At 49.2% G+C, this 15,792-nt stretch overlaps 1 protein-coding gene across 1 annotated transcript in view; it reads right to left on the reverse strand.

The window, feature by feature from the left end:
* The window catches only part of SLC35F6 (solute carrier family 35 member F6), a 153,383-nt gene extending 137,892 nt beyond the window's left edge, over positions 1-15,491 (reverse strand). The window contains exon 1 of the mRNA XM_086928059.1: positions 15,102-15,491. Within this exon, the coding sequence (XP_086784185.1) occupies positions 15,102-15,178 (77 nt within the window). The 5' untranslated portion in view covers positions 15,179-15,491. The remainder of the gene's footprint in view (positions 1-15,101) is intronic.
* Between the last annotated feature and the right edge of the window lie 301 nt (positions 15,492-15,792).

Here is a 15,792-nt window from a genome sequence, read left to right on the forward strand (position 1 = left end):
GTTTCACCATGCTATATTCCCACTCTTCTTCCAATACAAATACTCCCTCCGTATGTGGGAGTACCAAACCCATGTCATTGCAATGGGCCAAACCATTTACAATGTAATGTCCACCGTGACACTGAGGTGCAGATGAAAGAAATAGCTACTATTAAAAGTTAATAAAAAAATATTTTAAAAGCATCATTTGAACCAGTCCTGTCTCTAAAGAGAAAGGAACTATTTAAGGCAGATATGCACAATGTGCACATGTTTTGTGCAGTCACTCAAAGAGAAGGGAGCCAATGGATAAAGTGGACTGCCCACTGTCTAATGCTTTACTGGAGCAAACCAAAAAGTGATTGTGGAGGTCACAGTGTGGACACAATGTGGACGTTACAGTTTCAGAGTAATAGATGACGCCAACTGATAAAAGGCCCCTCTTTGGAGGTAAATTACGTATGATTTTGGTCAGACCTAAAAATACTTTACTGCAGTTCCACTGTCAGAAGACTTCAAGTACAGAAGTACGGTTCCATCGGAACTTCCATGCACATATCCTTGTACTCTGCCTAGGTGCCACCCTGTTTATCTTTTCATATTACAAATGAACGGGTTGGCTGCTGCAGGATTATTCTGCAAAGGAGGAGTATTAAAAATCAGACAACATTTTTGTATAGCATTTTTAATTTTCTCGATGTCCAGTTTGGCCTTAATTCGGGCATTCTCTTGTCCAAGTCCATTATCACCAAATAATCCCTGATACATAGGAGTCTAATTAGAATCAGCTGTTTGCTAGTGACAATTGGTAACTGGTTAATTTGGCAGGGCTGTTTCACCCGCAATGGTTGGGATGATCCACTTTTTGTACCAATGAAGCCCTCTGTACCCAGTCCCTTCACCAGCGGTGTATATTGGAGGGGATTGGACACTCCTGCACTTGGACTGCCGGAAATACTTTCTTTGTGTCCAGGTAATGAATGCAGGATGCTTATAAGAACCGTTAAAGGCTGGCAGATGGACAGGACAGAGCTCAGGCAGATGGACAGCACAGAGCTCAGGCAGATGGACAGCACAGAGCTACGTAAGTCAGATCGACAGGACAGAGCCCAGGCAGGCAGATGGACAGGACAGAGCTCAGGCTGGCAGATGAACAGCACAGAGCTCAGGCAGGCAGATGGACAGGACAGAGCTCAGGCTGGCAGATGGACAGGACAGAGCTCAGGCTGGCAGATGAACAGCACAGAGCTGAGGCAGGCAGATGGACAGGACAGAGCTCAGGCTGGCAGATGGATAGGACAGAGCTCAGGCAGGCAGATGGACAGGACAGAGCTCAGGCTGGCAGATGGACAGGACAGAGCTCAGACAGGCAGATGGACAGCACAGAGCTCAGGCAGGCAGATGGACAGGACAGAGCTCAGGCTGGCAGATGTACAGGACAGAGCTCAGGCTGGCAGATGGACAGGACAGAGCTCATCAGGCCGATCGACAGGACAGAGCTCAGACAGGCAGATGGCCAGGACAGAGCTCAAGCAGGCAGATGGACAGGACAGAGCTCAGACAGGCAGATCGACAGGATAGAGCTCAGGCAGGCAGATGGACAGGACAGAGCCCAGGCAGGCAGATGGACAGGACAGAGCTCATCAGGCAGATCAACAGGATAGAGCTCAGGCGGGCAGATGGCCAGGACAGAGCTCAAGCAGGCAGATGGACAGGACAGAGCTCAGACAGGCAGATGAGCAGGACAGAGGTCCGTCACGCAAATAGACAGGACAGAGCTCAGACAGACAGAGCTCAGACAAGCAGAGGAACAGCACAGATCTCAGACAGGTAGATGAGGAGGACAGAGCTCATCAGGCAGATCAACAGGACAGAGCTCAGACAGGCAAATGGACAGGACAGAGCGCAGTAAGACAGAGCTAAGGTAGGCAGATGGACAGGACAGAACTCATCAGGCAGATCAACAGGACAGAGCTCGGGCAGGAAGATCAACAGGGCAGAGCTTAGGCAGGCAGATGGACAGGACAGAGCTCATCAGGCAGACGGACAGGACAGAGCTCATCAGGCAGATCGACAGGATAGAGCTCAGGCAGGCAGATGGCCAGGACAGAGCTCGAGCAGGCAGATGGACAGGACAGAGCTCAGACAGGCAGATGGGCAGGACCGAGGTCAGTCAGGCAAATAGACAGGACAGAGCTCAGACAGACAGAGCTCAGACAGGCAGAGGAACAGCACAGATCTCAGACAGGTAGATAGGGAGGACAGAGCTCAACAGGCAGATCAACAGGACAGAGCTCAGACAGGCAAATGGACAGGACAGAGCGCAGTAAGACAGAGCTCAGGCAGGCAGATGGACAGGACAAAGCTCATCAGGCAGATCAACAGGACAGAGCTCAGGCAGGCAGATGGACAGGACAGAGCTCATCAGGCAGATCAACAGGGCAGAGCTTAGGCAGGCAGATGGACAGGAAAGAGTTTATCAGGTAGATGAACAGGACAGAGCTCATCAGGCAGACAGGTGAACAGGACAGAGCTCAGGCAGGCAGATGGGCTGGACAGAGCTCAGACAGGCAAATGGACAGGACAGTTCAGGTAGGCAGATGGACCGGACAGAACTCATCAGGCAGCTCAACAGGACAGAGCTCAGACAGGCAAATGGACAGCACAGAGCTCAGGCAGGCAGATGGACAGGACAGAGATCAGGCAGGAAGATGGACAGAACACAGCTCAGGCAGACAGATGGACAGGACACAGCTCAGGCAGACAGATGGACAGGACACAGCTCAGGCAGATGGCCAGGATAGAGCTCAGGGAGGAAGATGGACAGGACAGAGCTCAGGTAAGCAGATGGACAGGACACAGCTCAGGTAGACAGAGGTCAGATGGACTCAGACAGGAAGATGGACAGGACAGAGCTTATGCAGGCAGATGGACAGGACAGCATGTTTACCTGCACCAAAAGACTATGGATGTGCAGGGTGGGGGATTAAGACATCACTGCTGGTCTTTATCTCCGGAAACCCATAATGCTTTGCACGATGGAAAGGATCAGATAACTGGCGAGCACAGTGCGCTCTTTCAAAATCTCCATTGATAATCAAAACCCGTGCGCCCCCACAACACAACCCCAAGGGCTGACTCTGAGTGGATGACTAGAAAAAAAGTATAATTTAGTACAGTTAGGAGCCAGATTTAGAATCGCTAATTTAAGCTATGACGGATTCTTTAAAATATGAACCAAACAAAATGAAAACTCTAAGGTGAAAACACTCGCCTACTGAGGGCGATATTGAAATCTGATGTGTCCTGCGACGACAGACAGTAACCTTGGACTTGTGCTGAGCCGACCCAGCCTGAAGTGCAGCAGTAAAACCAGTTTATAACGTCCTTTCATTGCTTATCACTGAAAGGGAAGCACGGATAGATAAAGTATGCCTTGCGTGCGCGTGATTGATCAAACTAGTGCCGAGCTCCATTCTAAAGCTTCCTGGCGCTCTTGGTGACCGCAGCTCAGGCGCGTAGAACCCTGGCGCTCTTGGTGACCGCAGCTCAGGCGCGTAGAACCCTGAAACACGCACAAGCCATCCAATTGAGGTGAGTAGAACCCTGAAACACGCACAAGCTTTGCAACTGAAGTGAATGGAACCCTAAAACACTCAAAAGTCATGGTGCTTGCACTGACAGTGGAACACTGAAAAATAACGCATGCTGCTTCTCACTGCTGTTAAAAAACACATGAGCTCAGAACAAAACAAGAACATTGAACCACAGTGGAAAGCACCGACGTCGAGCTCCTGGCTGCAAGCAGCGGGGCCAATGACCGTACCCGGGAGCAGAGCCACTCGTGGCACGTGGGCGAGGAACACGGGCCCATTACTTTCACTTTTACAAAGCGAGTGAACGCAAAATACAAGCACTAAAAAAAGCACGGTTTTAGTGCATGAAAAGAAACTGAGAACTGCTGGCCATGCCGTGGCAGGGAAAAAAGAGTTTATCACATCAGCCCTGGGACTGAAGTGCTCGTGGCTTCTTGCTCTGAGCGCTAGGAGTGGTTAAAAGTGCCTCACATTTGCAGCATGGCTCACGTGTGTATCTTTGGAATTTCATTAACGGTGATTCTGTACTTTACTTGGCAGTTCGGTGTACTTACTGCTGCTACCAGGTCAATACACGGAGTAGTAAGAAAATCTGCTATTTACTTCAATGCAAACAAGCATTGGCAGAGCCAATAGGTATGGCATTATGCTGGCACATAGAAATGTGTCCATAGCTTTGTTGGCATGTGCCAGCTCATGATTGCCAGACCTATCAGATTTTCATTTGAAAACAGAGGAGGAAGAATAATAGATAGAAGCCAGATGGGGAAAACAATAGCAACATTAATTCAGGGGAAAAAAGCAACAGGTAAGAAACATAAATGGAAAATGAATAGGCACAGAGAGTAAAGGAAAATGGGGGAAACAGAGCGGGAATATATGCACCATTCTTGGCTGTAAGAAATTGGGTTATTGGTTGGAGGGGGTGGGCGATGCACTCAGGCAACACCCACAGTCCTTGTAAGGGTGAACCACAAAAGTCACTGAATTAACCTGTGCTTAACCCTCTGGTAACTTGGCACAAAAACAGTTAGGTTTAACTTAGTGGCAAAGTGTAAAGTATTTATGTAATATACAAACAGTAATAAAGTGAAAACACAACACAAGAAAACTCTCAAAACAATTTAGAAAAATGGGATAAAGCCCGAACTGCCAAGCCATGCCTTCCCTGGACCAGAAACAAGCTTCCTAGGACCGGTTTCTGGCATTACAGCCGTCTTCAGCCAGGCTTGCTTGAATCCAGTGGCAAAGTGACCAAGGGACTCACGTCTGAGCACACCCTGCCAACTTATGGCGAACAAAGCGGTACAAAAGGGGGTGGTGATGGACGGAGCATCTGAAACAATCAAACACTCACACAGTCAACAGGTCTGGGTTTAATCCATCACCGTTCTTTAGCCCACTCTGTCACCCCAGTTCAGACATGGCCATATGCAAATCAGTCTGACCCTGTGCCTCATGGGAACAGCCCAGCCTGAACTGCCAAGCCATGTCTTCCCTGGACCGGAAACAAGCTTCCTAGGACCGGTTTCTGGCATTACAGCCGTCTTCAGCCAGGCTTGCTCAAATCCAGTGGCAAAGCGAGCAAGGTGAAGTTAAGAATTACATTTTGCAAGGAAGTTTGTGAATGAAGGTGTTTATTGAAACACGTCTTGCATTGAGTCCAGTCGAACAAGTTATAACTACATCATTCTAAACTACTCCCAACTCCCACCTTCAAAAGATGCAGCAGCATGTGCACCGAACGGTAGACAACAGACACGAGATAGACACGAGTCATACCTCGTGCTATCTCGTGTTATACACGTGATATACAACACAATGGACTCACGTCTGAGCATACCCTGCCAACTTATGGCGAACAAAGCGGTACAAAACCACCCCCTTTTGTACAACTTTCTAAAAGTGTCATATTCAAAATTTGGACTTAAAGTCCAATTTTACCCTTAAAGAGAATTTCATATTATAATTTGTGTTCAACCTTGACAGCTCAATCTGATTTCAATCAAACGTTAGCACTTATTAAATGTAACAAGGTAACCAATTGTTATCCAATGGGAGCGATAGACCCAACCGTAGTGAAAAAGAAAAGTAGGGGTTTTTCACTACAAGGCCATGTAAAACAAAAACACATATCCTACTTTTTATATGCTGCCCAATGAGCTGTTGAGGACCCACCTTAGGTGTGACTTGTATGTTTTAAAAAGGAAGATTTAGGCCACGGCAAAAATGTTATTTTGCCTGGCCGAATTAGCAGCTTAATACTGCAGTACAGGCTGAAATGGCAGGCCTGAAACACGTTTTAAAGGCCTTCTGTAGTGGGTGGTACTATTAGTGCTGCCGTCTAGTAGCATTTAATTTACTAACTTTGTGTATATGTAGTAATTGCTAGGGACTTATAAGTAAATTAAATGTGTAAATCTGGAGTAGGCTAGTTTTACTTTGTTTTGGGAAAGAGCGCAAGCACTTTGGCACTGGTTAGAGCGCACAGAGTCCTAATGCCAACAAAATCGAATTTCAGACAACACTGGGTGAAAGAAAAACGTTGTACGGAGGATGTCAGGTCTAACAGTAGATAAAACATTAACTAAACCTGCTGCAGTGAAAAAAAGACAATAGTAATAAAACAGCCTCTCCTGTTTTGCAATGCAAGCACTGCATAGGCTTTTGAAAGCTACAACAAACAACGAATTGATGGCGGTGAGGGGAGAATGCTCATCGGAATAGAGCCAAATAGGCCAGTATAAAAAAAGTGATAATAACAGGTCAAATGCAAATATAGTCAAGTACTTCAGGTAACAGACAGCTTTGCCGCCAAGGCAGGCCTCAAAGGGCAAGGCCAAGACGTCATCATTGTATGTATACAGGGCTGCAGCAGCTACAACAGTGATCAGGTAACCAGCTCTTTACGCTAGTCTGGAGTGCTTATCTCAGGTGCAATGAAGTGAAAGCAGGCAAGGCGCTTCCTGGCCTGTGACCAGGGCGACGGTTACCTCCTGTTGTACGCGTCCTTCCTGGAACTGCCATGATGTTTGCTAAGTAGAAAGCAAATACTCCGGCTAAACAACTGTGCAGGAAGTGTTATTCTAGAAAACACACTAAAACTCACAAGTGAGCTCTCCAAATAAGCAGATTTGGAGTGAAACATGGGAGAATTGTTTTATTTTACAATGAAATGCACTGAGTCGACGGCCATTTTATAGTGTGAGAGTTCATAGTAGTTGTTTCTTTGACAAGATCCCCCAGCTCACTGACAGCCTGTGGGAGGAGCTTCGCATAAGGGAAGTAGCATATAATAATACTGAAATGTCTGCCAACAGGTCAGGTCACTGCACTGGTGCTGAGTTCTGACGTGTTGAGAGGCACAGATGCAATGCTGGGATGGAATATACGGCCTTGCTGGTTAAAATTGGAATGCTCTTTCTTCCTCTCCTCATTAGATGCATCCCAGACAAAAAAGTAGTCCCTAGACAATTAAAAACCCCTCTGTTTAAATAATAAACTCTGCCTCCTTTTCTTATGGAGTGTGCTACCTTAGCGCCGGAAAGCTCTAGTAGCTGTGCGCCGTACAAGTCACGTCATTCATTCATTCATTCATTCATTCATTCATTCATTCATTCATTCATTCATTCATTCATTCATTCATTCTTCTAGTCATTTATTTGGTTTTCCATAGAACACTGGGCCTCTGATGCTCCTGCTTCCCTATAGGCCACTTTTCCATCCTGTTCATCATTCCTCATAAAAAAAAACATATCTTAATTGCCTCTCACTCCACAACAGACCATGTGAACACCACTGCTCCCTATAGCAGCACCACAGACCACTTCACTTCCGCTGGTACCCTTTCCATCACAGACCACTTCAACTCTGCTGAAACCCTTTCCATGACAGACCACTTCACTTCTGCTGGTACCCTTTCCATCACAGACCACTTCACTTCCCTGGTACCCTTTCCATCGCAGACCATTTCACTTCCACTGGTAGCCTTTCCATCACAGACCACTTCACCTTCGCTGGTACCCTTTCCATCACAGATCACTTCACCTCCGCTGGTACCCTTTCCATCACAGACCACTTTACCTCCACTGGTACCCTTTCCATCGCAGACCATTTCACTTTCGCTGGCACCCTTTCCATCACAGACCACATCACCTCCGCTGGAACCCTTTCCATCACACACCACTTCACTTCTGCTGGTGCCCTTTCCATCACAGACCACTTCACCTATGCTGGTACACTTTCCATCACAGACCACTTCACTTCCGCTGGTACCCTTTACATCACGACCACTTCACTTCCACTGGTACCCTTTCCATCACAGACCACTTCACCTCTGCTGGTACCCTTTCCATCACAGACCATTTCACTTACGCTGGTACCCTTTCCATCACAGACCACTTCAACTCTGCTGAAACCCTTTCCATGACAGACCACTTCACTTCTGCTGGTACCCTCTCCATCACAGACCACTTCACTTCCGCTGGTACCCTTTCCATCGCAGACCATTTCACTTCCGCTGGTACCCTTTCCATCACAGACCACTTCACCTTCGCTGGTACCCTTTCCATCACAGATCACTTCACCTCCGCTGGTACCCTTTCCATCACAGACCACTTTACCTCCACTGGTACCCTTTCCATCGCAGACCATTTCACTTTCGCTGGCACCCTTTCCATCACAGACCACTTCACCTCCGCTGGAACCCTTTCCATCACTACCACTTAACTTCTGCTGGTGCCCTTTCCATCACAGACCACTTCACCTATGCTGGTACACTTTCCATCACAGACCACTTCACTTCCGCTGGTACCCTTTACATCACGACCACTTCACTTCCACTGGTACCCTTTCCATCACAGACCACTTCACCTCTGCTGGTACCCTTTCCATCACAGACCATTTCACTTACGCTGGTACCCTTTCCATCACAGACCACTTCAACTCTGCTGAAACCCTTTCCATGACAGACCACTTCACTTCTGCTGGTACCCTCTCCATCACAGACCACTTCACTTCCGCTGGTACCCTTTCCATCGCAGACCATTTCACTTCCGCTGGTACCCTTTCCATCACAGACCACTTCACCTTCGCTGGTACCCTTTCCATCACAGATCACTTCACCTACGCTGGTACCCTTTCCATCACAGACCACTTTACCTCCACTGGTACCCTTTCCATCGCAGACCATTTCACTTTCGCTGGCACCCTTTCCATCACAGACCACTTCACCTCCGCTGGAACCCTTTCCATCACTACCACTTAACTTCCCTGGGTACCCTTTCCATCACAGATCACTTCACCTCTGCTGGCACCCTTTCCATCACAGACCATTTCACTTCCACTGGTACCCTTTCCATGACAGACCACTTCACTTCCGCTGGTACCCTTTCCATCGCAGACCATTTCACTTCCGCTGGTACCCTTTCCATCACAGACCACTTCACCTTCGCTGGTACCCTTTCCATCACAGATCACTTCACCTCCGCTGGTACCCTTTCCATCACAGACCACTTTACCTCCACTGGTACCCTTTCCATCGCAGACCATTTCACTTTCGCTGGCCCCCTTTCCATCACAGACCACTTCACCTCCGCTGGAACCCTTTCCATCACACACCACTTCACTTCTGCTGGTGCCCTTTCCATCACAGACCACTTCACTTCCGCTGGTACCCTTTACATCACAACCTCTTCACTTCCACTGGTACCCTTTCCATCACAGACCACTTCACCTCTGCTGGTACCCTTTCCATCGCAGACCATTTCACTTACGCTGGTACCCTTTCCATCACAGACCACTTCACCTCTGCTGGTACCCTTTCCATCACAGACCACTTCACTTCCACTGGTACCCTTTACATCACAGACCACTTCACTTCCGCTGGTACCCTTTCCATGACAGACCACTTCACCTCTGCTGGTACCCTTTCCATCGCAGACCATTTCACTTACGCTGGTACCCTTTCCATCACAGACCACTTCACCTCTGCTGGTACCCTTTCCATCTCAGACCACTTCACTTCCACTGGTACCCTTTACATCACGACCACTTCACTTCCACTGGTACCCTTTCCATCACAGACCACTTCACCTCTGCTGGTACCCTTTCCATCACAGGCCACATCACTTCCGCTGGTACCCTTTCCATCACAGGCCACATCACTTCCGCTGGTACCCTTTCCATCACAGACCACTTCACCTCTGCTGGTACCCTTTCCATCACAAACCACTTCACTTCCACTGGTACCCTTTCCATGACAGACCACTTCACTTCCACTGGTACCCTTTCCATCGCCGACCATTTCACTTCCACTGGTACCCTTTCCATGACAGACCACTTCACCTCTGCTGGTACCCTTTCCATCACAGACCACTTCACCTCTGCTGGTACCCTTTCCATCGCAGACCATTTCACTTCCACTGGTACCCTTTCCATCACAGACCACTTCACCTCTGCTGGTACCCTTCCACTTCACCTCTGCTGGTACCCTTTCCATCACAGACCACTTCACCTCTGCTGGTACCCTTTCCATCACAGACCACTTCACCTCTGCTGGTACCCTTTCCATCACTACCACTTAACTTCCCTGGGTACCCTTTCCATCACAGATCACTTCACCTCTGCTGGTACCCTTTCCATCACAGACCACTTCACCTCTGCTGGTACCCTTTCCATCACAGACCACTTCACCTCTGCTGGTACCCTTTCCATCACAGACCACTTCACCTCTGCTGGCACCCTTTCCATCACAGACCATTTCACTTCCACTGGTACCCTTTCCATGACAGACCACTTCACCTCTGCTGGTACCCTTTCCATCACAGACCACTTCACTTCCACTGGTACCCTTTCCATCACAGACCACTTCATTTCCACTGGTACCCTTTCCATCACAGACCACTTCATTTCCACTGGTACCCTTTCCATCACAGATCACTTCACCTTCGCTGGTACCCTTTCCATCACAGACCACTTCACCTCTGCTGGTACCCTTTCCATCACAGACCACTTCATTTCCACTGGTACCCTTTCCATCGCAGACCATTTCACTTTCGCTGGTACCCTTTCCATCACAGATCACTTCACCTCTGCTGGCACCCTTTCCATCACAGACCACTTCACCTCTGCTGGTACCCTTTCCATCACAGACCACTTCACCTCTGCTGGTACCCTTTCCATCACAGACCACTTCATTTCCACTGGTACCCTTTCCATCACAGATCACTTCACCTCTGCTGGTACCCTTTCCATCACAGACCACTTCACCTCTGCTGGTACCCTTTCCATCACAGACCACTTTACCTCCACTGGTACCCTTTCCATCGCAGACCATTTCACTTTCGCTGGCACCCTTTCCATCACAGACCACTTCACCTCTGCTGGTACCCTTTCCATCACAGACCACTTCACCTCTGCTGGTACCCTTTCCATCACAGACCACTTCACCTCTGCTGGTACCCTTTCCATCACAGACCACTTCACCTCTGCTGGTACCCTTTCCATCACAGACCACTTCACCTCTGCTGGTACCCTTTCCATCACAGACCACTTCACCTCTGCTGGTACCCTTTCCATCACAGACCACTTCATTTCCACTGGTACCCTTTCCATCACAGATCACTTCACCTCTGCTGGTACCCTTTCCATCACAGACCACTTCACCTCTGCTGGTACCCTTTCCATCACAGACCACTTCACCTCCGCTGGTACCCTTTCCATCACAGGCCACATCACTTCCGCTGGTACCCTTTCCATCACAGACCACTTCACCTCTGCTGGTACCCTTTCCATCACAGACCACTTCATTTCCACTGGTACCCTTTCCATCACAGATCACTTCACCTCTGCTGGCACCCTTTCCATCACAGACCACTTCACCTCTGCTGGTACCCTTTCCATCACAGACCACTTCACCTCTGCTGGTACCCTTTCCATCACTACCACTTAACTTCCCTGGGTACCCTTTCCATCACAGATCACTTCACCTCTGCTGGTACCCTTTCCATCACAGACCACTTCACCTCTGCTGGTACCCTTTCCATCACAGACCACTTCACCTCTGCTGGTACCCTTTCCATCACAGACCACTTCACCTCTGCTGGTACCCTTTCCATCACAGACCACTTCATTTCCACTGGTACCCTTTCTATCACAGACCACTTCACCTCTGCTGGTACCCTTTCCATCACAGACCACTTCACCTCTGCTGGTACCCTTTCCATCACAGACCACTTCATTTCCACTGGTACCCTTTCCATCACAGATCACTTCACCTCTGCTGGTACCCTTTCCATCACAGACCACTTCACCTCTGCTGGTACCCTTTCCATCACAGACCACTTCACCTCTGCTGGTACCCTTTCCATCACAGACCACTTCACCTCTGCTGGTACCCTTTCCATCACAGACCACTTCACCTCTGCTGGTACCCTTTCCATCACAGACCACTTCACCTCTGCTGGTACCCTTTCCATCACAGACCACTTCACCTCTGCTGGTACCCTTTCCATCACAGACCACTTCACCTCTGCTGGTACCCTTTCCATCACAGACCACTTCATTTCCACTGGTACCCTTTCCATCACAGACCACTTCACCTCTGCTGGTACCCTTTCCATCACAGACTACTTCACCTCTGCTGGTACCCTTTCCATCACAGACCACTTCACCTCTGCTGGTACCCTTTCCATCACAGACCACTTCACTTCCGCTGGTACCCTTTCCATCACAGACCACTTCACCTCTGCTGGAACCCTTTCCATGACAGACCACTTCACCTCTGCTGGTACCCTTTCCATCACAGACCACTTCACTTCCGCTGGTACCCTTTCCATCACAGACCACGTCACCTCTGCTGGTACCCTTTCCATCACAGACCACTTCACCTCTGCTGGAACCTATTCTAACACACACCACTTTGCCATTGATGGTACTGATTGCCCCACAGACAACTTCACATCTGCCTCCTTCTCCCTGTTCCACAGCCCGCTTTGCATTTGCTTCTCTCTGTTCCATCACGGACCACTTTACATCTGCTTTCCCTGTTTCCAATATGCTGCTTCATCTCTGCTGGTACGGCTCCAGAAAGGATTACTTCACCTGGGCAGCTGCCCCAGGCAGTTACAAGGGAAGGGCAGATGAGGCTATTTTCCCCAGCTCTCACTCAGATCAGGGCTCTGCACTGGTACTGCAAAAGGTGTTTATATATTTCAAAAGCAGGCTCAGCCCAGAGGCACTTTAAAAGAAGATGTATCCTCCCATTCTGCGCTATTGGTTCTTGTCTCAGTGCTAACAGTGAGCCTGCACTTGGTTACAAACATTCTATCATGAAAGTTTTTTTTTACCAGAAAGCTTTTCCATGTGTCGCTTGTCCTAGAGTGCACCGGGTCCATGAATTAAAAAAAAATATATATATATTTCCATTTGTACTCATTTTTATTGCTCAAAGAATGCTGTTGGAATTATTCTCGAATCCCAGGGCAATCAGGCATTACTGCCTCACTTGTGACAATGAGAGCCTTTCACCTCTGTGGTCTGGGGGCCTCACCTCACAGCTGGAGCCAGTTTGATTTGCTCCAACGCTCCGTTCATCATCCCCTTTGGTATCGCTTTGTTCGCCCTAAGTTGGCAGGGTTTGCTCAGACGTGAGTCCCTTGCTCACTTTGCCACTGGATTCAAGCAAGCCTGGCTGAAGACGGCTGTAATGCCAGAAACCGGTCCTCGGAAGCTTGTTTCCGGTCCAGGGAAGGCATGGCTTGGCAGTTCAGGCTGGACTGTTCCCATGAGCCACAGGGTCAGACTGATTTGCATATGGCCATGTCTGTCTGAACTGGGGTGGCAGAGTGGGCTAAAGAATGATGATGCATTAAACCTAGGGACTGGGGTGAGTGTTTGATGTGCTCCAACGCTCCGTCCATCATCCCCTTTGGTATCGCTTGGAGCCAGAACTGAGCACCAGGTACAGCCCTGAAGGACTGACCCTTAGGGTAGCAGGGACCAGCAGCACAAGGCTTGCTCAGGGACATGGTATCAGGGAAAGACTCAGAACTTAGTCCAGAAAATAACAGCACTTAATAAACCACTGGACAGCCAGTGCTTCTATTTGAAAAGAAAGAGTACTCAAGACAAGGTTAATTTTCTATCTCTTCCTTGCAATGCCTCTAGGAGCACTGAGTCAAGGGCTAGGAAGGGAATTGTCACTCAGGGGCACGAATAGCAGGCCCGGGTAGCACTATTGTACCTGGTGTCCATGCTTACAAATAGCCCCCACCCCTGACCTGGGAAGTAGACCCCGTTCATCATTCATCCACTCTGCACGAGCTTTAACCGAGTATGTCTGCCAAAAATCGAACCAGAAGGCGTTTCCCAAGACAGCAAGGACCCGATTCACAAAGGGCAGAGTGGGAAAGTGTCCTCCCACAGTTTACTCCTGTGCTCGGAGTAGCTTTCATAGGATCCACAAACATCCCAGGAGTACTTGGGGAAATGCACGACAGTCTGACATTTCTGGTACTCAATGTGTAAAATGTTCTCATTTTTAGTTTCCAAGAAGTGACAAACACTGCCCGAGTGAATGTTATATGCAGAATCTGCTCTATCACATCCCTGGGGTGTATACAGATTTTCATGAACTTTCTAAACACCAAAACTACAAAAAACCTGTTATGCTCTCAGACTCTGAGAGCAGCTCTCGCGGGTTCTCAGACCCCTGGGGCTCAGACTTTCTCAAACAGTCCAGAACGCAGCAAAACACCTCCCGTTGCCTTTTTTGACGACTGTCTGCGATCACTGCCTCGGACCACCATGGACTACCGGCCACACGGTCGTGGCGAATTTAGAACATTCTGTAGCTTAACAACGTCTGCCCCTGGCCAATGGAAGACCCTTCTCCAAGGCCGGAATCGTGCCCTGTTGATTCTAGAAAGTCTCTTATGTACAGCGAGCGCCCAGGTGCCACATAAGAGACGCCTGAGGTTCAAAACTATCCAAAATAAATCAAATTACAAAATGTAAGTTGCCTAGAGTGCACTCTAGGTAAAGCCATCAACAAGGAGTAACTCCAAGGAAGAATCACATATTTGTACAAAAATAATGATTTTTTTTCTCCAGACTGGGTTCATTACAGATCTGCGGGTATATATATGTTTATGCTATGGCACGCCTCGCGACAAAAGTCCCCGGGGTTTACAGAACCGTAAGTACAGGTGAAAGTGCATGCAGGCACCTACCGTGCTATCACACAGCAGAAGAGGGGGGATAACAAAACACAGAGGACAGACTCAGCAGGATGCACACCTGTTCCAGTCCCTAAACCCTTAGATTTCATTGGAGTTCTACGACGTTGGCTTGTGCATAAAAACAAGATGTTGGCTTATGCATAACAATATTAAAATGGGAGAATAATAGGTAAAAATAGGGCCACCTTTGATCACATCCATGTAGGGAAAGTGTCAAAAGAAGAGTGACCATGAGAGAAGGGTTCCCCTGGAAACGCCCGCAGGGATGCCCGCCGCTCCTACTTACTTGGCAGACAGGGTGTTGATGGAGCCGGTGACGAGCATCAGCCCGGCCAGGAAGAGCTGGTATGACGTCCATGCCATGGCTCTGGGGTATTGGGGTGCTTCAGTGGTGTCCCCTGTGCAGCAGCTGCCCTGTGCACCTCTCTCCTCGGGCACCGCCGGGCACGCGCAGACATATAGTGTTGCACTCGCACGAGCCTTCGGTGGACTGGTACAGTGCACTGCACAGACTGTTATTAATGCACAGAGTACAGTTTCCTGTGCAGCGCAGCACTGTCTGGCCTCACGTGACCGCCGAGTCAGCTGAGCCCCCGTCACACCGGGAGCATCAGGCGAGAACGTCAAAGCTGGCCCACGGCCAAGATTGAGCAAGCAGGGGACGCGCAGCCTGCCTCCCACGCACGGCCCGGCCCCGCACTGGAGAGCGGGGCAGGCCGCTGCCAACCGTGGGAAGAGGGCGCCCCAGCCCTCCCCGCGCTGCAGAGCGGAGCTCAGCCAGCCCTGGGCTGCAGGACGGCGGCCGGTCAAGTTCAAGCGCACTGACGGCCGCCAGCGCTCGAACCTGGCCTTGAACTGCTGCTGACAGGAAGCGGCCGCCGCGGCTCTCAGCACCGAGCAGAAGCGACACTCGTGCGGTCTTCACTATCGTGCACTGTCATCAAACATTTCACACAGCTGCCGTTCAGTTTTTAACT

This window comes from Lissotriton vulgaris, chromosome 6 (genome assembly GCF_964263255.1).
Source record: "Lissotriton vulgaris chromosome 6, aLisVul1.2, whole genome shotgun sequence".
Classification (NCBI taxonomy): domain Eukaryota; kingdom Metazoa; phylum Chordata; class Amphibia; order Caudata; family Salamandridae; genus Lissotriton; species Lissotriton vulgaris.